Source organism: Tyto alba, unplaced genomic scaffold (assembly GCF_018691265.1).
Source record: "Tyto alba isolate M040663 unplaced genomic scaffold, T.alba_DEE_v4.0 Super-Scaffold_12, whole genome shotgun sequence".
Taxonomy (NCBI): domain Eukaryota; kingdom Metazoa; phylum Chordata; class Aves; order Strigiformes; family Tytonidae; genus Tyto; species Tyto alba.
This window is the reverse complement of record NW_024881274.1, coordinates 6371953-6394201: the sequence shown is the minus strand read 5'-3', so window position 1 is coordinate 6394201 and position 22249 is coordinate 6371953. Positions and strand designations below refer to the sequence as shown.

The following is a 22249-nucleotide window of genomic DNA, read 5'->3' as shown; positions in this document are numbered from 1 at the left end:
ACTGCAGAGAGATTCTTACAAACTTCAGCAAAGCAACATCACAGTCTACCAGAAGAGAAAAACTGTACAGTACAAATGATATTTTTTCCTGATCCAGAGAGCAGGTGACTATCATATGTATCGCTCAGACAGCAAGAGAGAGAAATTCTACAGCCAGAGGCAGCTATCCAGTTGTACCGCAGATGGAGGAGTTGAATCAACCAGTGATGGTCACAGCATATTTATCTGTACAATGCAGGTGTCAAAATATTCTGCCTATACTTAAACTTCAGCCTATCATTTCAGTTCAGTTTGCTTTTCGTATTTCAATTCAATAAACAAGTACAATACCCAAATAAAGCAACTCAGAACTACACACTCCTCAGTTCCTACTAGCTTGGGCCTGCCTAGCAGCTCCCCCGCTCAGGGAGGCCAGCTTGTGTGAAACAAAGAGAAGTCACCATCCAATGGTGCCATCTGCTGACAATGTTTTATTTCCTTACTCTCATCACTGCTTTCAGTCTGTACCCTCTGGATTAAATAGCTGACTGAAGACAAGTCCCATAGTGCCAGACTGCCAAAGGAGAACGATGTCTGGTTTTGAAGTAAGTTTTTTGGTCTTTTCCATGGACGCTCAACATGTGTTGGTGAAAACTGTGTGGCATCTTTTCCAGTTTGAAAAGGCTGAGCTTCAGAGGAAACACCTCCTACCTGCCAGATCACCTCTGTTTCGTATTACTTGCTAGAAAAAATACAATTCTGTTTTTCATGATGGCATGATATTCTGTGAAACTATCAGGGAGTCAGACAGAGGCTATTTTGTCTCACCAACTGTCAGCCTCACTGCCAGGCAAATTGTGAATCTCACTGCGTAATTTCACATGAAACAAAGGATTTATTTTATTTCACATAATACTATGTATATATGGATGTATTTATATTTCAATGTAATATTACACAGAACATGAGCTTGTTGAACTGCCCGACTAGAAAATTCAGTCTGAAATTAACCTCTGGTGAGGTGAACTGAGCAAGAGGATATCATTGGTTCAATTATAATTTGGTGAATTTTTTTCAAGATAGGCTTTCATTTTTTGTCTGGTGCTTCAAGTTCTTCTCACTCCCAAGCAGCAGGGCTGACACTGAACTGTAGCTATTAATAGTAGCTGTGTATCAGAATATTTTGTGATAGCCATATCTTGTACTTATTGGAAAACCATATCTTCAGTGATTAATTTCCCAAAACAATTAAAAATGTTAGCATTTCTATACAATGAAGTGCATGAGTAATACGAAGGAATATGTACTCAATGGAAACGTAACTGGTGAAAAGACAATCCACAGGTGCTGAGTAGGGCTGACACAGAGCCACAAGGAGGAGCTCAAAACCTGCCCTAGTCAGAAAGTGAGGCCTAGGAGGCATCCCAGGAAAGGATGAAGTGCAGCAATTCTTTATTATTGAAAAATTTCAAATGAAGCAAACAGAGGAAAAAAGATTCCTTCCGGTTTCTTCCAGGATAGTGTAATTCTGGTTTGTACAGCCTCTCCAACCCCACCATTCAGCACGAGTAACAGTGCTAAGAGCGAGCCTGTGAAAGAGCTGAGCCTTCCACTGCCGTAAGGAAAGGCAGCCGCACCATTTCTGTGTGCCCACTCAGCTTTCCACCTCTTCCCAAACCTTCCTCCTCTATCCTATCCCTCAGTCATGGTCTAGAACTCCTCTGAGAGACAAGGTAAACCCAATAACCCCAGCTGTTGCCATTGGAGTGCTTTACAATTTACCACCTACTTATCAGCATGAGGAATAAGAAAATTTCTGCAGAAGCCAGACTTGCCTGTTCTATATTTGATGGAAGAAGTTCAACAGAAGGCAACTGAAACTTTTGAGAAGACTATTTTTGTATGACTGACTGGTCAATTTTTAGAGCTGGTAGCTTTAATTAATCACTTGAATTTTTTCAAGTGTTGTTGCAAGCTTATATTCTGAATATTTTCTATATCTAACCATATAAATATCTTAATAGTATTAATACTAGTAACAGCAAGAAATCCCGCCATTACTATCTACTTCAACAAGATTATTGAAATATGACTGAACTGCAAATAATGAAAAAATCAGTAGAAAATATTAAGTGCCTAATTCTCCTGTATTCCACCTGGAAATGGGCAGCTGAAGGGAATAGCTGGGCCTTACTCACTTTGGACCAGAGTTTTAGTCAAATGCCAGAGGTTGGATAGCTTCATGAAAGCCTCATGTCTCATATCAAGCTGTTCGGTACATTAATGACAGCTTGATAGGACATGCTGCGTTTCAGGATTCACTGACTGCTGTAATTCTAAAGCCTGAAAATTACACCAGAAAAAGTATCTTGAGACACCCATCCCTGCCCCAGCTCTCCATTTATTCTGTAATGGACGATACTCTTCCCCTCATAAGCAGGAAAACACAACATATTAACTACAAGGTTAGAAAAAAGTCTGGGGCAGAGCGATCTTGTTCCACACCTACTGATTTTAACCACACCTCACTATTACAATATGAAAAGAAAAAGAAAAAAAAAAAAAAAAGAAAGAAAAAAAAATAAACAAAACCCAAAACAACCAAAAGGAAAGCAATCCGGTATGTGGCTGTGATTCCAAATAACAACAGTGTGTGCAGGCTCATAAATGCTTCAGAATTGACCAAGAGGAAGCACATTTCATGATGACACAATCTTGTTGCTGTAGTCATTCATCGAAGGGAAACTCCCACAGGAAAAGGCATAAAGCTGCTTAGGGAAGGCTAAGAAGCTGCTCAGTGCTAGGCAGTCAAACATTGGGTTAGATTCACAACAGAACTAAACATGAGTACCAGCCAAGGCCCTTTTCAGTTTTTTTCTGCATCCCTCAGGGGTAGTTCAGGGTGTGGTTTTGCCCAGCAAGGAACTTCTTACAGACCTTCAAGTGCGGCTGGTGGTGCCAGCAGCACACATACCTCTTTCTCCTCTGCCAGACCCCTCTGGCTGGCTACTGGAGGAGGGGCACCTTGGGGAGGCTTCGGCGAGCACCATGGGGAGAGCATCTTCCTGGGGGGGAATGAGAAACAGACTATGCAAAACCTGAATGACCGTTTGGCTGCCTACCTGGACAAGGTCCGTTCCTTAGAAGCAGCTAACGCTCAGCTGGAAAGCTGCATCCTAGAGTGGCACAAGACAAAGTCTCACGGAAAGAGGCATGACTTCAACCAATACGAGCAAAGCGTCACTGACATGCAAAGACAGGTAAGTCAGAGCTACAAGTGACTATGTCATTCTATGCTCTTTTAAGGAATCTGGGTACTCATTTATGCTGATGGATTTCCTTTAAAGAAAGTTAAATAAAACCTTTTAAATGTTAGAAATACTAATGAAAGTGGTTACAGGACTTGGGCATAAACATTCTTTGTGTTCACAAGGAGCAGAATGGGGTACAAGAAAGGCAGACTGGAACGAGACAAGAGGGATTCTGCAAAGCCTGGTACTGTAAAGAGATTTGTATGCTGCCAGGTGTTCGCTTCTGCACATGAAACTGTGGTTTGAGTAACTAGGTCTGGCAGAATTTGGTCTTTCTGACTGCACATGTATTCAGGCAAATTATAAAGCAGGCAAACTGAAGAGACTGCCTTCTTTCATGCGTGCTGTCTTTAGGCATACTGTTGCATTCCATTTCTTTGATTCCTGTGGTAGCAGTCAATGAAACTACAGGAGTTTTGGGTCCAATGAGCTTATGTAATCAGATGGAAAAATACTTCACTGTAATTAAGAAAATAGCAGTGACAAATTCCTTGTGGATGTTTTCACTATAATTAAAAGGAGAATTTCTGGTTCCTGCCAGTAGTTAATATTAATGTTCAACAGTAACTTTTTCAATCTCCTAAACTCACGTGTCTTCAAATTTAAGCATAATATTAATCTGTATTCATAATGAACATACTTAGTAGTCTAACCATCTGTGTGACTAATCAGTGTAGTTAACTTTATATAGCCATATGGGGCAAAAAAACAAAGCTACTCCAAATGTGTTTTCCCTCCACTTTTTATAATATGGTTACTTGGCATTCTTAAGACCCTGAGAAATGTCTTTCAAAAGGGCTTGGAAATGGTATTATCCTGCATCTTTGCTAATTGAGGCCAGGGGACTTAATCAAACTCCCTGCTCACTGTTAAATGTGTTGCCTCCAGGCAGAAGATGAGGCACTCCGACCACAGACAATGTGGAAGGAGAGCCAGAATTGTCATCACCTATTTCTGTTTTAAGGATAAAGAAAAGTCATCCATCTCCAGACCTATCACTTGAGCGCTTTTTTTCCAACTGATCCAGAGATAAAAACTTGTTAATCAAGAATATAAATGTGTTCACATTGATTTGGAATTAATAAATCAGAAATATGTTGGAAGATAATAAGACTAAAAACATATGCTGATTGGGGTAGTGCCCTCACTTTTGAATAGGCTGTACCCAAACCACTTATTTTTAACACTCACCACTTAAACAGCTATTGCTGGCTACAGGCACCTGTTGTAACGGCTAAGGGCTGTCTCAGCCAGAACGTACTGCACGTGGTGCTCGGACTGGGGAGGAAGGGCTAGGAAAGGATTATTTACAGGCTACAATTCAGTGATTTAACCCAGAATTTTCACTTTCTCTATAAATTATTGCAATTAGCACCATGACTGCCAGTAAAATGAGTGAAAATACAGCATCTAATTATTAACCATAATTAAATTAATTAACCATGAATTAAAAAGATTAAAATAATTTAGCACCTAAAATGAAGTTTAGATAAAATTCAGATCCTATATCCAATAACCCAGAAAGTCTGTGATATGCTGGCTGTCTAAACTTGGAGACATGTAATCATTTGGGTCCTACATTTTGGACCACACTCCTCCCTGGGTACCTGAATTCTGGATTAACGTGCCAGATGAAGAAACAAGTTGTCTTGCTCCAGCCTGCCTCCATTCTAACCCAGATACAAAGTAAAATAGCACCAGTTCTTCAGGTAAGTGTCTCATTCAAACACCTTGTACTGCTAAATAAGCAAACTGATTTACAGAGCATTCAGAGAGACAGGATCAATGCTGTTGGACAAAGGACACAAGACATGCTGAGGAAGAAGTCAGTGCAGGAAGCTTTCTTGAAAAAAAATCTGTTTTGAGAAGGTATTTGCATGTGTTTCATATATAATAATGTGCAAGTTCTTAATTAAGCTATCTGAAGGTTTGCGGATTGATATTAGTGATACACCCATATTCCCAACAGATGAAGAATTATGTATAATTATAAATGGATAAATGTCCACATTTGAAATGCACTGCTAACTGGCATAGCAATCAGCATTGTACAGCAGTTGGCAAAACACTGACAATTGTTCAGACGGCACAGAAAGAGTCATAAGGCATTTATAGGAACGTGTTGCATGACTATGGCACAAAGCTGAAGAACTCGTGTTGCTTTCTCACTGCCTTATTACCTTCCATAGTAAAATTTATCATTCTCTAAGGATGGATTTAAGAATTGCCTTTGTGACAACAAACTTCAGGCAGCAACACATTTAGGGTATTGCTATGCTTCTTCATCTGGCCTTGATCATGTCCCAGGGCAGTATCAGGTGTGCTGCTAATTGCTCAAGAATGTACAGTCTGTTAACAGATGGGTTAAAACATTCCACAGGCACCTTCTTTTTTACTGTGAGAGGTAAACTTTTGACACTTTGGGACAATTTTGTCATTTCCGTGTTTCTTTGTGATTCATTTAGGTGTGGGAAGATTTACTTCAAGGTGCTGAGAGCTCTGTAAATGGCTAATGATTTCTGTACAGCCATAGTGCACCTTGTTTCGGTATGTAAGTGTTGAGTGAAGGCAGCTGTTGGAACTGTAACCATGCTTCTCTTTCCTCTTTGTTAGGAAAGGACGTGACATCCCACAATTATTAGTTCCTGCTAATTGTGTATGAGTTCCTGCTAGAATTCTTTCAAAGATTTTGAATGGGATAATGAGCTTTTCATATTCAGATCCATAGTTCAAAGGTATTCCATGTTAACAGGGACTTACAAGTCTTTTCAGTGCATGCCGAGTATGTTAAATAAATGATGTGGTGCACTTTCTCCTGCACCTTTTAGGGCAATTTTCAACATCCCAAAGCAAAATCAGAAACATGAATTAATCACTCCATGCAGCTGGGTGATTCAGTACTGCTATAGGTGAATAACTGTATGGACCATGACAACTAGATGCCAGTGTTATTCTCAAAATGACAATTCATGCAAGTGCAGGCTGAAGCACATGGTGGACTTGAGGGGTCCTGTGCACGAGTTGCTGCTACCTCTGCATCACAACACTGATTCAGCAAGTTGTTTATGCACACGCTTACTTTTTAGCAACGTGACTAATTCTAGCATTTTGATTGTACTCAGACAGAGCTTAATGGTTCTTACTGAAATTTGCCCTGGAGATGACCAAGGCTGCTTTTCCAGAAATGCTAAACAGAATCAAAATCAGTTCATAAAAAAAAGAGGAAGACAGTGATTGTTATTCTGTAATATATCATGAAGTTTGTGTAATATTATTCATATCTTCTACCTGGCCAGGAATACAATGACTCCTCCAGCTTTATATCCAGAAAAGTAAGACAAAGAGAAAAGTAAGATTATGAACAAAAATTGGAGAAACATCTAAGTAAATCAGGAAACTAAGCTTCTTTTATTCATTTACTCTCCTTAACATGGGAATTCTACTGTTTAGATGCTTTCTACAAGCGGCAGGGAGTCTAAACCAGCACAGGGTATTCACCATCACCATATGGCAACACTGAGTCTCCTGTTGGATTCTCTGTTTTCCAGATTGAGGATGGCAAGATCACCAATGCCAGTATCCTTTTACAAATTGATAACGCTAACATGGCATCTGAAGACTTCAGGCTCAAGTAAGCTCTTCTTTTTGGTTTCCTCATTAAGTTTGAAAGAGGATTAAGCAAAGTATTGCTTTTTCTTGATAATCCAATATGAAACTGATTTTACTGAGGTTTTCTAGTGATACTGGATAAATAAAACCAATGTAGAACAGGAGGGAAAAAAAAAAAAAAAAAAAAAAACCAAAAAAAAAACAACCAGAAAGACAGAAAGGATAAAAAGGATGTAAAAACCACAAATGATTGCTGAACAACCTTGAGTCATCCTGTTTATGATACTTAGTTCAGGTCCTGAAGAGCAGGTTTTACAGTAGACACTTGATACTTGTGACAAAAGGCACTTAAAACTGTCATCTGGGAATACAAATTAACCCTTCTCTGCACTATGTTTCCCCAGTGCAGCCCAAATCTGTTTCCTCTCCTCGTCACCTCTTCTGTCCAGCTCCACAGGAAATACCCGTCCTTCAGCACCTTCTGCTTTGGAACCTCCTAAGTTTTGCCATAGCAAATGGGCCAGTGCTTCCTTGGCTGTTATTATACAGTTGGATTTTTTGGTGCCTTGTTGAAAGATCTGGTCTCAGACCAACTAAAAAGCCAAAATGTATGGACAGAAAACTTCCAGGCAGATCTCTGCAAAGGAAAGGAATTTACATTTCTGTAAGACAGACTTCTTAGAAATCATTAAGATTTGTCTTATTTTCAACAGATGATGATCAGCTATTAAAAAAATATCTCAGCTTTTGGTAATATTGTAACAGACTTGAAGATTCTGAGCACAAGGCCTTATCTAGCCTTGCCCTTCTTTCTTAATCATTCAACAGTGTCATAAAAAGGAAAGAATGGAACTACTTTGAGAGACTGAAATCACAGAATGAGTCTGATGGATTGAGTGTAGAAACATCAATAGAGCCCACAAAAAATGAAGTAAAGGGAGAGATTCTGAGGAGCAAAAGTGGTTCATATGCCCAAGGGAAGATACAGCAGTGTCTTTATGACTTTGGCATACTACAGATGGCAAACTGCAAGAGGTTAGAGAGAAATGTTAATAACTTGCTTTCATGACATATTTCCTGTTTTCTGAAGGATTTAAAGTTTATCATTTTGGAAAAACTGCAAAAAGCATTGATTGTTGATAATGTTTTCACATCTTTATTTGCAAATTTTTGAGAAGCATATTCTCAAAACTTTCACAACCTGGTGAATGCTAAAATAAAAAAAGGAAAATGAAAGAAAGAGCAATTATTTCATACCATGTAGGAGGAATTGTGAGGAAGAAAGAAAAACAATAATGAAACCCATCTTATTTTTAAGATTATTTAAGAATATTCAAATAACATATTTTAGAAACAGAATTTGTGTCCTTGTTTTTTTGTTCTCTCTAGTTCCCTATATAGTGGACTTAAACAAGTCTCCTTCTCTTTGATACTACTTATACAAGAGGCTAGAAGCAGTCTGTTCTCAACAAGCATGCTTTATCTTCTTTTTCTTCATAAAGGTATGAAGCAGAGAAGTCCCGCAGGCAGGGAGTGCAGCTTGATGTTGAGAACCTGCGTAAGGAGCTCGACGGCCTGACCATTGTTACAACAGATCTGGAAATGGAAATTGAAGGCTTGAGAGAAGAGCACATCCTCAGGAGGAAAGACCACGAGGAGGTAGAAAAAGTTCCACTTGGTAAAATCCTATCACACAGATCTTTGCCACCATGTAATTAACTTTGAGTAAGATCCACAATCTATAAATGGGATTGATGATTCAGAACATAATCATGTTTCTAAAGAAGCCAATGAGAGTCAGATGAGGCACAAAGTTTGTGTACTACTTTACCAAGTATATTGGGATTTCAGAAAGGATAACAAACTGCTGTATTTTCTCCTACTCTCTTCTAGTCATGTACCCATCTGGCATACATAGCTAATAATAACTTACATATTCAACAGAAATGTTCTCAGAAATACTTAGATATAAATACACAGAGATTTCAAGCAAATAGGAAATGTTACTGCTTGCTGTTGAGTTTTACTCACCACAGACTTTTCCCTCAATTCTGGATATATCATTTCACAGAATCACAGAAGCACGGAGTGGTTGAGGTTTGAAGGGACCTCATGAGGCCACTTTGTTCACTCCCACCCAGCTCAAGCAGGGTCACCTAGAGCAGGCTGACCTGAACTAAAGAAACCTTTAATTCTTGAAGGATCAAAATTAAAAAGAATGGTTGGTCAAGTCAAGTAAAATGACTTATTCTTGTAAAATCCTAAGCACAATAATTAGATAATACTTAATAACTGTCAAAAAACATGCTGTTCTGAATTCTTCCAGAACTATCCCACAGTGGTCTCTGTTATTCTCACAAATATAATACCACTGCTTGACAACATGCTGTTTTAATTTTGCTTGATCTGATGTTGCTTTCAGTTATTACCTAATGCAAAGTCAAACATCCTACGCAATATCTGTAGATTATTACAGTGGAGAATAGAAACACCAGGGTTACCCAGCAGTAGGTGAAGCTGTCTTTGGCCGATCCCTTTATAGCCAGGGGTACTACTGAACAGCTATAATAAAACAGTTCTTGGAAGCAGGGCAACCAACAGACATCAGTACGTCCAGTTGATCTGCATTTTGGAGGCTGTGATGTCATACCCTGAAATGCTACTTTGCCTTTTGAAAATGGTACCTAGCACATAAGATTGTGCTACACCAAAAGGAATGTTACCATTCCTGCTTGACTTGTCCTGTAATTACGTTGTTTACACAGTAATTATATGCTTTAATCCAATTATTCCTTTAACAATTACATAGAACTTTTACATTACTCTCCTGTAAGCTTAGTTATAGTTCCATAAATATTAACATTCTGGGTAAGAAAGATGAAATTACTGTTAGATTTTCATCAAAGGTATCCTGGTTTTGGCTGGGATAGAGCTAATTTTTTCTTCTTAGTTCCTAATAGATAAATAAATAAAAAATATCAGTGCTTCTTCATTAAGTATCTATCTTCCAGAAACATTATATAAAAAGATCTTCTCACATGTTTTTTGTTGAGTTCTCTAGTGCAGTTCTGCCACAGACTCAGATACAAGTTACTGGTTTAAGTCACATCATAGTATTATCCATATACAAATTTTCCAAATAGTGTTAACTGAAAATATGTAACAATTAACCTACCTTAATAAAAAAAAATATTTTGGGTATTGTGAGAGGATGGAACTGGAGAAGACAAGACAGGAATGAAAACTTCCACTTTCATAATCAAGTTTACTTGTTTCATATGCTAATATATGAATAGGATATGGAAGCAAATCGCTCATCACAAGACTTCAAAGTCAATGTAAAAGTAAATGCAGCACCTCCTGAAGATTTAGCCAAGATTCTAGCAGAAATAAGAGAAGATTATGAAGCCATAATTGAAAAGAATCGTCAAAGCCTTGACAGTTGGTACAAAGAACAGGTAACAGCTATTTTCTGCTCATTTCAAAGATCCCTGTTGCTGGACATGACTGACCAGAATCAGTAAGCTCTTCTCTTGCTTTTGTTCCGTAGAGCACAGCTATGTCTCTGGCAGCAACCTCTAATCCAGAACAGATACAGCGCAATGAGAACGAGATCAAGGATCTAACACGTACTTTACAGTCCCTGGACATCGAGCTGCAGGCACAGATGAGCAAGGTATCTATTGCAGACATCTCTGGCTGGTCACTGCTACTTCGCAGTCTCGGAAATTGTTGTGGAACAATTCTTCATTTAAATCCATAGCCTAGCATAACTTTGCTGTAGTTATTAAAGTATTAATGAAATGGGAATTTGGACCATGCTTGACTGCCAGAATATGCAAAATAGATTCAGCAACCATAACCAAGTAGTGAAAAATTTATGCCTCTCCATAGTAAAAAAAAAATGGGGAGAAGGAAAATAAGGGATGAGATAGCTGACTCCATGATCTAGAAAGAAAAAATGTCCAAGAAGACAAATAGTAATACAAATTTCATATTTACAACCCCTATTATCATGCATTAAATATATGAACTATGAAAAATATTGGTACTTAGCACTTGTACAAGTTAAAGCTCACATACGCATGACTTGGAGACTGTGGAGCAATTCTGGACAATAAATGCAGAACTGACAAAAGAGTCAACAGTTACAGAAGCACTGTTTCTGAGCAGAACGAATATGGCAAGGGTAAATTACTCAGGTTTTGCCTCTCATTATGCACACACGACACAACTTTGTGATTCAGCTTTCACAGCAGTAGTCACGCAAATGCGTAAGTGTTTAAATTACCATAGTCTTAACTTTGCAATCTTCTACCTGGAGACCAAATTTTCTGGCATTTCTGCATTATATCTACCACATAAATAATAATCATAGTATTGGTATTATCTGTTCTGTCAGAAACACATGCTGGAAGACACCTTGGCTGACACTCGGAATTACTATGCTGTTGCACTTCAAAACATGCAGCAGATCATTTCCAAATGTGAGGAAGAGCTAAGCCAGGTTCGTCATGACATTAAGCAGCAGAATAACCAATACAAGGTTCTTCTTGGGATCAAAACCCGCCTGGAGAAGGAAATTTCCACTTACCGCCTGCTGCTGGAAGGGAATGTTGACGGGTAAGGCAAAGCCGCCCTGACTGGAATAGATGAGAAGAGAGTTCTCATTTTCGGGTTATTTATTTGTTTGTTTGTTTATGCTTAATCAAAGCTTGTGAGTTCCATGCTACATCAAGGGTTGGTATTTTAATGTGATGGATCATAATAAAAAGCTTGAGCCACTTGTGTACAGAGAAACTTGCATCCATGTAATTTGGATTACCTAAATTAATATAATTCTTTTTAAAAAAAAAAAAAAAATTACATTCCCACAGCTTGGCTATCTCAGCATAGGAAAAAAATGCCAATATCAGTAAAATTCACAGTCATTTCCTACCTTCAAAACAAATTCTAGATCAGAAAGAAGGCTGGAGACAAGTTTAGATCTTTTTGGTGAGCCCTTTGCAGTTACAAATGCCAGTACACAAAATCTGTACAATAAGCCCCTCTGTTGATGAGTTGCTTGGTTTGCCCATCTCTGCCTCGTCTGAAATCTCTGCATTCAGAAATCTTTGGGTCTCTACTCTTTATTCTCTCATTGTATATACCAACTATGTCTTACTTAGAAAAAGAAAGGTTAGCAGCCTTTATAACGGAAATCTCAGGGAGGCAGGACAGTTTGGCACCAAGTACGGGGTTATTTGTCAGAAGTCAACTTGAGCAGCTCAGAACATATGAGAAACAGTGCAACTGTCCACAGTGGAAGCAATAATGAATGTACACAGGAACAGTTTCAGGTGAGACTATTTGCACCTAAGACTACCAAAGAAGGAAAGTTCTCATGGTATAAAAGCATCATTTTTTGGTTGGCTGGTTGTTTTTTTCCCCTCTTTCATAGTGGTATGAGGTATCCTTAGAATCAGTGAGAAGAAGGGGATAAATAACTTCTTGAAATTAGTATAATCATTATTTTTTCTCTGTTTTATTACATTTACAGGATAGCAAGAAAATCTGAATCAAAAGCTAAAGGTAAAAGCCCCTTATTTTGTTCACTATGGTGATGCTTAATTATTGTAATTTCTAGTCAAATTTTACTCAGAACAATTTTAACCTTACAGGAATGAACTATGAAAGGTTTGCATGGCAGTTAATCTCGTGTAGGCCATATTTGAGAATAATTTCAGTGATTCATCAGTCTTGTGAAAGGCTGCACTTTAGAGCACATTCTGCTGTATCTGCCCACTCGTGGATTATTTTCAGACTGACCTCTGTTTGTCAAACGCATTGTCCAAAGCTCAGACTTAAGATTAAAGTTTTCATGGTATATGAGGAGGCAAAGAGACTCCATTTGGTGACTAAAACGGTGTTAGGGCTTGAGAGCAAACAGAAAATCTGCATGTCTGGAAACTCATTCTGGCATGAGCATGACCTCCAGACATTTAGGATAATCCGCTCTGAAGTTAGATTTGCATTGGCTGGGATGCAGCTCTGTTATTCATTGCCCTGACCTGGACAAGACTCAGGGTGACTTTCTGGCAGTGCATTTCACAAAGAGCAGTAATAAGTATTGACTTAAAGGTAAACATGCAAAGATAAATCAGTTGAGGAGGCAACTGGTAAATTACTGTAAATGAAGCTTTCCCTGCATCATCTTGTCTCAGCATTGCTTCTTGTGTAATTAGCCTTTCTTTTTCTTTCAGAACATGTTGGGCCGACCAACCGAAAGATCAAAGCAATTGTCCATGACAGTGTGAATGGGCAGGTGGTATCCTCCACCATCAACGAGATCCACCAGCAAGCATGAAATAAAAAGTTCTGCTAACTACTGGCTTTCCTAGCAGGCTAAGCTCTGACAACCCTTCTGTGCAACTACGTGTTGTATGTTAGTCTCCCTGTATGTAAAATAGGGATACTATAGCGAACTCTCCTAAAATGATTTGCAGCCTAATAATGAAAAGTGCCATACAAAGCTAGGTATAGCTGATATTGTTAGTTTAAAGAGCTTTCAGACATCAAAACGCCAAAGAAAAGCTATTCAATGAAAATGACTGGCTGAGCTGGTAATATATGTATTATGCACATCTCACTGGGGCATGAATCTCCATCTGTGATTCATTTATTGCTCTGCAAATTAACTGTAATTTAAAGTGAATAATCTCTCAAATTTTCTCCTGGTCTTATGTCTCTCATCATATACCTCACTGCAGCCAATAAATTCTTTTCCATTACTTATTCTGGTTGTTGGAAGTCCCAATTTTGCTTTTTCTTACATATGTACCAGCCCACAGTGGCTGTGTTACTGACATAGGTCAAGACTGCAAAAGCCTCATTGTTTTGGGAGGTGTGAAACTAGAAGAATACAAAAAAGAAGAAAAGAGGTGACACAAGTTACAGGTGACATTTACATAAGCAAAACTATTAGATTTCCCTATAGACAACTTTTCAATGTCATTGTTTAAAACAGAATTACTAGTAGGATTGTTGTAAAGTACACTTTACTAAAATAGTCACTCTAGGAACATTACTTTATTCTTCATTTTTTTAACCATCTTTACACACTTTCCTTCAAAGATTAGAAGTACTTTTCCAGATACTCTCATTATTTCTCAGTGACCCATTTAATTCAAAAAGCCATTTCAGTTATTTGCTTTCATATTAATGTTCATTGTTTCTGTTGATGGATTCTGTAGTCAGGATAGACTGGTATACACAAAGCATACTAACATAAGGGGAGAGGCCCAAGTTCTTTAGCCAAGTCCAAGCTTTGTCCCCTTTCTCACACCCGCCCAATCACCAACTCAGCAGGAGACCCTAACAGCAACAGGAGAATTTCCAGTGATATGCAAAGCCAAAAACTTAGCAAGAAAAAGAGAAATATTAGGACTGTTTAGACAGGAAAGACTGTAAAGCAGAGCAAGGAGAGACAAAATTGAGCACGAGCGTCTGTATGGATTTGCATTCCAAAGTCAACGTCTGCATATAAAACAGCATGTTCAGGGCAGTCTCATATTCATTCAGTGAAATTGTCATTGTACTCTTTCATATCTGCTCATAAGGGCCTTTCATGAAGAATTCCTGTTACCTGCTTTGCTTTGTAAACAAGGCTCACAAAAGAAAGTGAACATTTCAAAGAAGACGCAGTTTTAAAATAAACAAAGTCCATCTCTGTGATACAATGCTTTCTTACTGGCATGTTAGGACCAGTTCAGGATTCCCCTTCGCCCCCAGCCCCCCAACTCTCCACCCTTGTTGCACAAAGAGATCCCAAAAGCACTGAATGGATTACCTAATGGTTTCTTTAAATTGGGTAAAACTTGTAATACAGGATTTGTAACTCCTGGCTAATTAGCAATGTCCTTCCTTACATCTTACCAGATCCAACAAGCCAGACCTGGTGTTTGTAGCATCTGGACAAAATGTGCCTAGGTTTTCTTGACCAGTTTTCTGTGTTATTTAAGCTATATTAATTTATCAAATTTACAGAGCATAACCGCATTGCTGTGATACAAATAATTGTAAAAACTTCTAAGTAGCCCCTGATTTCTAAATCAAAGGAAAGTATCTGTGCTTTGTGATAGGTTTTGATTGTGCTAAACTACAAGGAAAGAAGGAAAAATGAATAATTGAAGTGCTTTACAGAACACGCCTGTCCTTAGTTCACATTCTTGAGCAATGCACTGGCTTTACTCACGTCCTAGTGTCCTCTCATGCAGAGGTGAGAGATGCCCTCCCTTCCCTCCTGCATTACACTTGGCTATGGTCCAAATGGGACTGGCGAAGACGTAGCAGAATTCCCATTCCACTCCATCGCTCCGATGATTTTAACCTTTGCTTACAACTGTGTTATTGAATCCTGTAATGGTCAGACCAGCACAGCTCACAACACCGACCTCAGCGTTCACTCCATTTACTGACATCATCACACATCGATGGCTCTAACACATCCATTCAAGTTGCTTTAATAAGTAAGTGAAGTGAACCAGTTAGTCCTTAAACATATAAATACTAGTTACACTACATTCTGCTTTCTAAATGAAAGTAAGTATTCTATGGCAAAAATTTCTGGGTATTTTTTCATTGCTTTAGAATACTATGAATAATTGCAGATTTCCTCTTCGTTGAACAGCTTATGATACTATGTCCCTGGCTGCATGTTGCCTTATATCTAGTAGCTATTCACTGTTTCTGAATCTGTGTTCTGGTAGATAAGCTATGCATTTCTAAATGTATTTAGGGTAGGTCTGCACCATAAATAATAAATAATTATATTAATATTTACCACTTGCATGTACTGTTAACATGATACTGTCACAACATGCTGAGAGATGAAGTTAGGGAGATAATGAATGGGGGTAGTATTATCATTCCCATTTTATTGCTTGAGAAATTGGAAAAAGAGATGACACAACTTGCTCAAGGCTGCAAAGAAAGCCACTGATAGCGACTAAATTAGAATTCATCACTTCACAGCTTCTACTTACCCCAGCTATTAGATAATACAAGTACCGCGAAGAGTCACTCTCGTTACAGCAATCCCTTCTATACCCGATGGCAATGAAGGTGCATAATTTGATTTATTAATTTAAAGTGTGTACTGATGGTCAAGACCCTGCACATACTTTGATGATCTTCAATTTACATGTGCCAGTAGCTCTACTAAAATTAGTCCTACACAGAATACGATGCCTAGGTGTCTCTAGTGATTTTGTAGTATTTGGGCAACTTTAAAAAAGAGATGGTATTCATGCTTCTTTCTCTTACTCTCAGATCACTGCCTTGAAGGAAAGGAAATCTTCAGGAGTGTGGCACTGTACTGCTTGAAAAATTATTTTATTAATTCATTGTATTAAAACTGATTGAGCTTCGCTAGCTGGTATTCATTTTACTTCAGTATTAAATATACACAAAAGTGCTGTTTCAACATCAAGGAAGTGACTGCAATATTAAAAATTTGAAGTATAAAAAAATAGCACACTCAAAGTGATTATATTCTGTTTCCCATAAATGGAACAGGATAGCAAAAAAATACCAGTAGGAGAGAATGTAATTTCTAACTCTAAGTGAATGATGTAACAATACTTTTGCAAACTAACAAGACCCAGGAACTGAGTCTATAAAAGGAGGCTGAAACCGTCAGCATTCACAAATCACTTCTTGTAGTTTCACCTGCCATTTAAGGAAGTCCTGCACTAAATAATCCTCCAACGTGATTTATAACAGACTTGAATGCACTCCAGAATGTGTATGAGTCATACTTCATTTCACTTGTAGAAATGTTAAAACTTATTAAAGGTATATTACAATACGCAGCTTTGGTAAGTGAATTGTTGATCCTCTGGAAGAAGCCTGCAGTGAGGTAATGCAGTAATGGTTTGTGCTATTATTCACACATTCTTTTGGGTGATGTGGCCACACATTGGCAGGTTTCTTTCTTATTTATGAACAAGGCATTTCTGTAGAATGCAAGATTTTTGCTTTCTGCCTGCCTTGTTAATACGGATGCAAAATTAACGAAGTCATTTCAGAAAGAGAAGAAAAGAAAATCTAGTATTTGTAACACTGCTAAAAGCACTGTTTGCATGCTGTTATTGAAACAGAGAGAATAGGTAGAAGAGCCGGTAGAACATTTCACAATGTCCACACCCTGACCTATAAAGGTTTCTGCAGTTTTGCTGGGAGATGCCTGTTCCTGTGCATGAATCATTTAGAAAAGGGAAGGATCTATAAACAGGGAAGCAAGGAAAGAATAGTGCTTGAGACACTTGCACCCCATCCTCCTCCCCATGTCCTAAAGTATACTGCAAAAGCATCTTAATTATTGACCCTACTTCCACATTTAGCTTCATGAAATCTCATGTCATTTTTTACTATGTATGGCTTCCCCATCATTATTTCCTCAGTAAAATTTTTCATTTATTTTAAAGTTGTATTTTTAAGATATTTTTAATTGTATGACTACACTGAAATGACCTACTTGAGCCACACATCTAGGGGTTGGCATAAAAGAACTGTTTACAAAAATATCACATTAAACATAAGCATCAATATATTACAGCTTGGACTTCCCTTATGATTGAAGCTCATAGTACCAGACATGACCTAATGGTGAAACAGGTGCACGGCTGCTTGTTCTGGACATATTAATTTGCCTTTTGAAAGTCTGAATATGCATCAGAAGCTTAAAGGCATAAAATCATAACATCAGCTGTGGTGAAGACACTTCCAGTAATGATCTAGACTTCAGGGGTAAATTTTTTTTGCTTTCCAGTGTCCTAGGGACAAGTCAAAAGGAGTTAATTTGATAGGCTGTTATTAGGCTCTATAGAAAGCAACAAAAATGAGGAATATAATTAGACAAAAATTTAGAGGAATAATTATTTGGACCAGGCAGGGAAAAGGAGAAACAAACAAGCTGAAGTAGGTGAGAAACTATACAGTGCTTCTTTAGAGTGGAATTAATAGTCTGCTACTATTAGAGAAAAAGTACCAACTTTGGCTCAGGTCTACACTCTTGAATCATGCATACAAGAAATTAAAACATAAAATGCATAAAACAAATACACTGGAAGCAACTCCTGCCAGAGCAATTTCAAAGAAGGAAATATGTAATGTTGCTGCAAGTAGACAGAAATTGTGATTTTAAAGTTACCAGTGCAGGAAAAAAAAAAAAAAAAACAACACATTTTTTCATTCCTTATTAGTGAGACAAATTTTCAATTTTTGGAAGCCATTTCAGTGCCCAGGCTCTGTTTCTTAGTTAACCCCACCACAGAACAGTCTCAAGCCAGCTACCAAGCTATTTTGTAAATAGACATGTTCCACTGGAAATAAAATTGCTGCTATGCAGGCAAAAACCTGTAAATACAGAACCAAAGAAACGTTTTCTTTAATGTCTAGTTTATTGCTGTCTAAAAATTGATACTCAAGCATCAGTCATAAAGAAAGGGGCATAATTCGAAGGGATAATAAATATTCCCATCCTCAAAAATTCAGCTTTCAAGATTTAGAAAAGTAGATACTACCTGTTACCATTGCTTACAAACTCACCGCCATACGCAACACTAAACTCTTGTAATTACAGCTTGTGGCTGTGAAGATAAATATGACTTTAAACATTTGGCCACAAAAAATTTTCTTCTGGATTTAGGCCCAGAAAAGTGGGTAATATGTGAGATTTTGTTACTTAATATGTGAATTTCATTAACCACGTTCAGGTTCCAGCATGGATTCTCTCGTTGGAGCAAGCAATACATAGATTTGTACACGAGCCTCTTTTAAGAAGGCATGTGGTGGCCTCTAGTGACAAACCCGTACACGCACATTATGCTTCTGCTCCAAGTGGCCTGCTGCGCCAAAGCATTGTCAGGGGAGCTGCTCCTGCTGTCTGCCTTCCGTGAGACTCTGGAGGCCAGCCAACAATTTTTAACTGGAAATTTCTGTTGAAGTATTTGTGTAATGGACATTCCTAAAGGTGCACAACTTCCTCAAAGGGAGTATTTGCGGCCTGTTCTCATTCTTTTCTTTGTTTTTTTTTTTTTTTTTTTGATACGTGATTGCCTGACACAGATCCTGAAGCTGGGATAGTATTTCAGGTTCCTTCTCTTTACAAAGCAAGCAACCCAGAGTTTGCTTCTGGTTATACAAATACTGGGAGAGGGAATGCTGTGTAGTCACCCAATTGTTCCTACGAGAATGTCTACTAGAATGGTGGAAAGGATGATTTACCAGAGTGGTCCCAAACAAAAAGCTGCAGCCATGCGACTGCCCAGGCAACTCCTGACAGTTATGAGTACAACGATACCCTTGAAAAAAAAAAAGTTTTTCTCATGGTCTGGGGGTTCCAAGCATGGTATGAGTCAGGTCTCTGAAACCACAAGGAATGTTTTTTTTAATAGCTAGCAAGAAAAATCTACGCAAATGTTAATGCATGCAATACAGTGTGTTTGTATGTATCTTGTATGGCATATTGCCAGCTAGTGCATATATTTGCACAGGGCCATGAAAATTGTATTTGCTTACTGAATATAAATATGTAATATTTTCTCATGGATACAGAACTATTTCAGCATTATGGAACTCGGAAAACAAGTAAACTGCAATATTCTCCAGCTTAGTGGTTTGCTCATTCCACTGACACCTCAGTTGCACATAATTTTTACAAAGGAAAATGATCTGCCTGGTAGTCTTTTAGGTTATATTAGAGCTGATATTAATTATACTTTTAGGGAAGAAAGAAGAGAAGGTTCATTTGTATGGCCTGGGGCTGTTATCGCTGGCACTGAAATCTGATTCTATTCGAGGAGAGCAGCTAAGACAGGGAAGGCAGCTCCTGACTTTCATTTTCAACCTGTGGTTGGGGAAGGATGTAACCAACACAGTCTTATGCACCACTCCAAGATCTGGAACTCTTCTTTAAGTATTGTTCTATTTAAAGTAATGTTTTAAAATTATCTTTCCAGTCAAAAGCTCAAAGCAGAAAGAAATAAGGTGTAGTGATTTGATGATTAAGATATTTTAATTGGATAAATGATAAAAAGGAGAGGGAAATGAGGAAAAAATATGTATGTGAAGAAGACAGTGTAAAATCTTATTCTGCAAATGATCAGGGCTTAAGTAAATCCAGTTGAGTTAGTGACATCATCCGGACCGTTCTCTCATCTGATCACAGTTAGCAAAACACAAAACATCTTTACTCTTCGGAGAGAGCAGTCTTCAAGGGTGCAGCATTTGCATTAACAAATGGTGCAAAGATAGTTTGTTTTCAGGGTGGAGAACTGCCCTAAGTACTTTTTTTCACTTATTCAGAAAAATCTTAATTTAGAATCTGCTGTTGGCTCACATCTACATTAAAAATTGACTCAGATTTTACCCTGAAAGCTCATCTTACAACTGTTCCCTTGGTCGTAAACCAGCTGCATGGCTTAAACTATGAACTTCTCACAAGTAGGTGAAGAAGGAGGGGAATTTCTCAGACACAGAAATATTGAATATTGGAATATGGCTGGAATATTGAATAAGGAATTCCTCTTCCTTTTTGTACAGTGTACAGTGTTACACTTTGTACAGTGAAAGTCCTTTCAAGACTGTATTGTAAGAGATCTTTCAGATTCAAATTCTTATGACACAATATCCAAACTGAGGTCAGCAACATAGTTAGAGGGACTAATAAAGGGGAATTAGATTTCCCTCCTAGAATGGATCACCACTAAAGACTGAACGAAAAGACTTTTCATTTCAATCTTTAAGTTAGCCAAAAGAAAAGCATCTGTTCCACCTAAAGGCAGCATAAATGCAGAACCACAGCTGGGTGTGCCTTTTTTCCTTGAACTGTCAAGACTAGTTACTCATGACTGGTTAGTAAAGGTGAGTAATACTAAATGGCATGCACATGTTATCATAACCCTGCACAACTTATCTTCATTGCTCCCTAATATGCATTAAACTTCTGTCACACAAGTGAGATTTCTTCATTAAATCAAACAACTTATTAGTGTTGCTATGAATGTTTTTTTATGACTACACACAAACCACTCTGACCAAGCACATCACCAAAAGGAAGTGTTATGCACGAATCCACAGTCTTCTGTAGACTATTCACAACTGAGTCTTGAGTTGGAAACTGCACTGCTGAACTAAAGCATCAACAAACTGTTAGCAGAACTGCCTTAACATTGATTCAAAACTGCAGATATCAGGTAACAATTTTTCAGGTTGCTCAACACCTATTTAGATAACTTACTGATACAACCAATAAAATAAAAAAAAATATTTAAAATAAGGCAGCCCATATTCTTCCAGATAATACCTGGGCATAGTTCACGAGGTAGTGGTGGCTGCTGACCACTCCCAGCTGACAACTGGGTGGCTTTGTAAGTAGATATGAGCCGTGACGAGCCACTTGCCCTTCAGCCAGCCCATGGGCCCTGCCTTTGGTTCATCTGCTGCTACAGACACAGGCTTTGGTGTTCATTCTGCAGTTTCCAGTCATTTACAACCATTCAAGATATATTGCATGGAAAAAAACGTATTGAACCAAAAAATAGGAGCAAAACCCACCTCTGGTACGAATAATACCTATCCTGATATTAGTAAACATTCTTGCAAATATTCCAGCTTTTTTTTTTTTTTAATAGAAGCATATATAAAGTTATAAGACCAAAGAAATTATCAGTAAACAATTTGGAGAAGAAAAATAACACTAAGAAATCTCAGCCACATGTCTTTTAATACTAGGTCTGCATGATGCTATTGCTCTGTGCTTCCAGTTGCATACGCCTTGAATACTTCTGCTTAATAGTCAAGAGGATTCTGGAAGAAAAATAACTGTTGAAGGTTCAGCTTGACCTAAAGCAGCAGAGCCAGAACACAAGGCACATGTCTGACCCAGTCCCCATGTCCACTTTAATCCAGACCACTCTACAAAGTGAAGTTAGAAAAAAGTTTAGAAATTTTTACGTATCAGTCAATTTTGTTTCTCTATCAATCTGAAATGTATTTTTATGTTATTGTCATATTTCTCAATAGTATTCAGCTTCTGAAAATTTCAAACACCTGACATTAATTTAACAACATATAAAATTAACTTTTGATATTTAAACTATGCAGCTGCTTCTCCACACAGAGGTGGGATAGTTGTGAATACAAAGATTAGGAATTTGACCCACAAAAGTCAATCTAGAGCTTTGATGACATCTTTTTGCATTTACAGGCAAACATGAAGGATAACAAATAACTTTTGTCACTTGCTCAATAAAAGAAAAATGAAATGTTCAAGTGATGTTTAGAAAAAATATCAAGGTAACATGGGA

General features: G+C 38.0%; 1 protein-coding gene across 2 annotated transcripts; it reads left to right on the top strand.

The window, feature by feature from the left end:
- Nucleotides 1–2748: 2748 nt before the first annotated feature.
- Nucleotides 2749–13669, top strand: KRT23 (keratin 23). Of its 2 annotated transcripts, none has more exons than XM_009970975.2 (8): nucleotides 2749–3239; nucleotides 6839–6921; nucleotides 8402–8558; nucleotides 10196–10357; nucleotides 10450–10575; nucleotides 11302–11522; nucleotides 12439–12470; nucleotides 13142–13669. In XM_009970975.2, exons 1-8 carry the CDS (start codon nucleotides 2823–2825, stop codon nucleotides 13243–13245), a joined length of 1302 nt encoding a protein of 433 aa, XP_009969277.2. In that variant the 5' UTR covers nucleotides 2749–2822; the 3' UTR covers nucleotides 13246–13669. The 2 variants fall into 2 exon arrangements, with proteins under 2 accessions (XP_009969277.2, XP_032860033.1); XM_033004142.2 differs by lacking the exon at nucleotides 2749–3239 and adding an exon at nucleotides 4790–4999.
- The last annotated feature ends 8580 nt before the right edge of the window (nucleotides 13670–22249 follow it).

What these genes read in the sequence shown, in the direction of transcription:
- KRT23 (XM_009970975.2), top strand. Translation starts at nt 2,823, where the DNA reads ATGAGTACCAGCCAAGGCCCTTTTCAGTTTTTTTCTGCATCCCTCAGG. An exon ending in TCTGAAGACTTCAGGCTCAA is followed by an intron (nt 6,922 to 8,401) that starts GTAAGCTCTTCT and finishes TTCTTCATAAAG; the next exon opens with GTATGAAGCAGAGAAGTCCC. An exon ending in ATCTGAATCAAAAGCTAAAG is followed by an intron (nt 12,471 to 13,141) that starts GTAAAAGCCCCT and finishes TTTTTCTTTCAG; the next exon opens with AACATGTTGGGCCGACCAAC.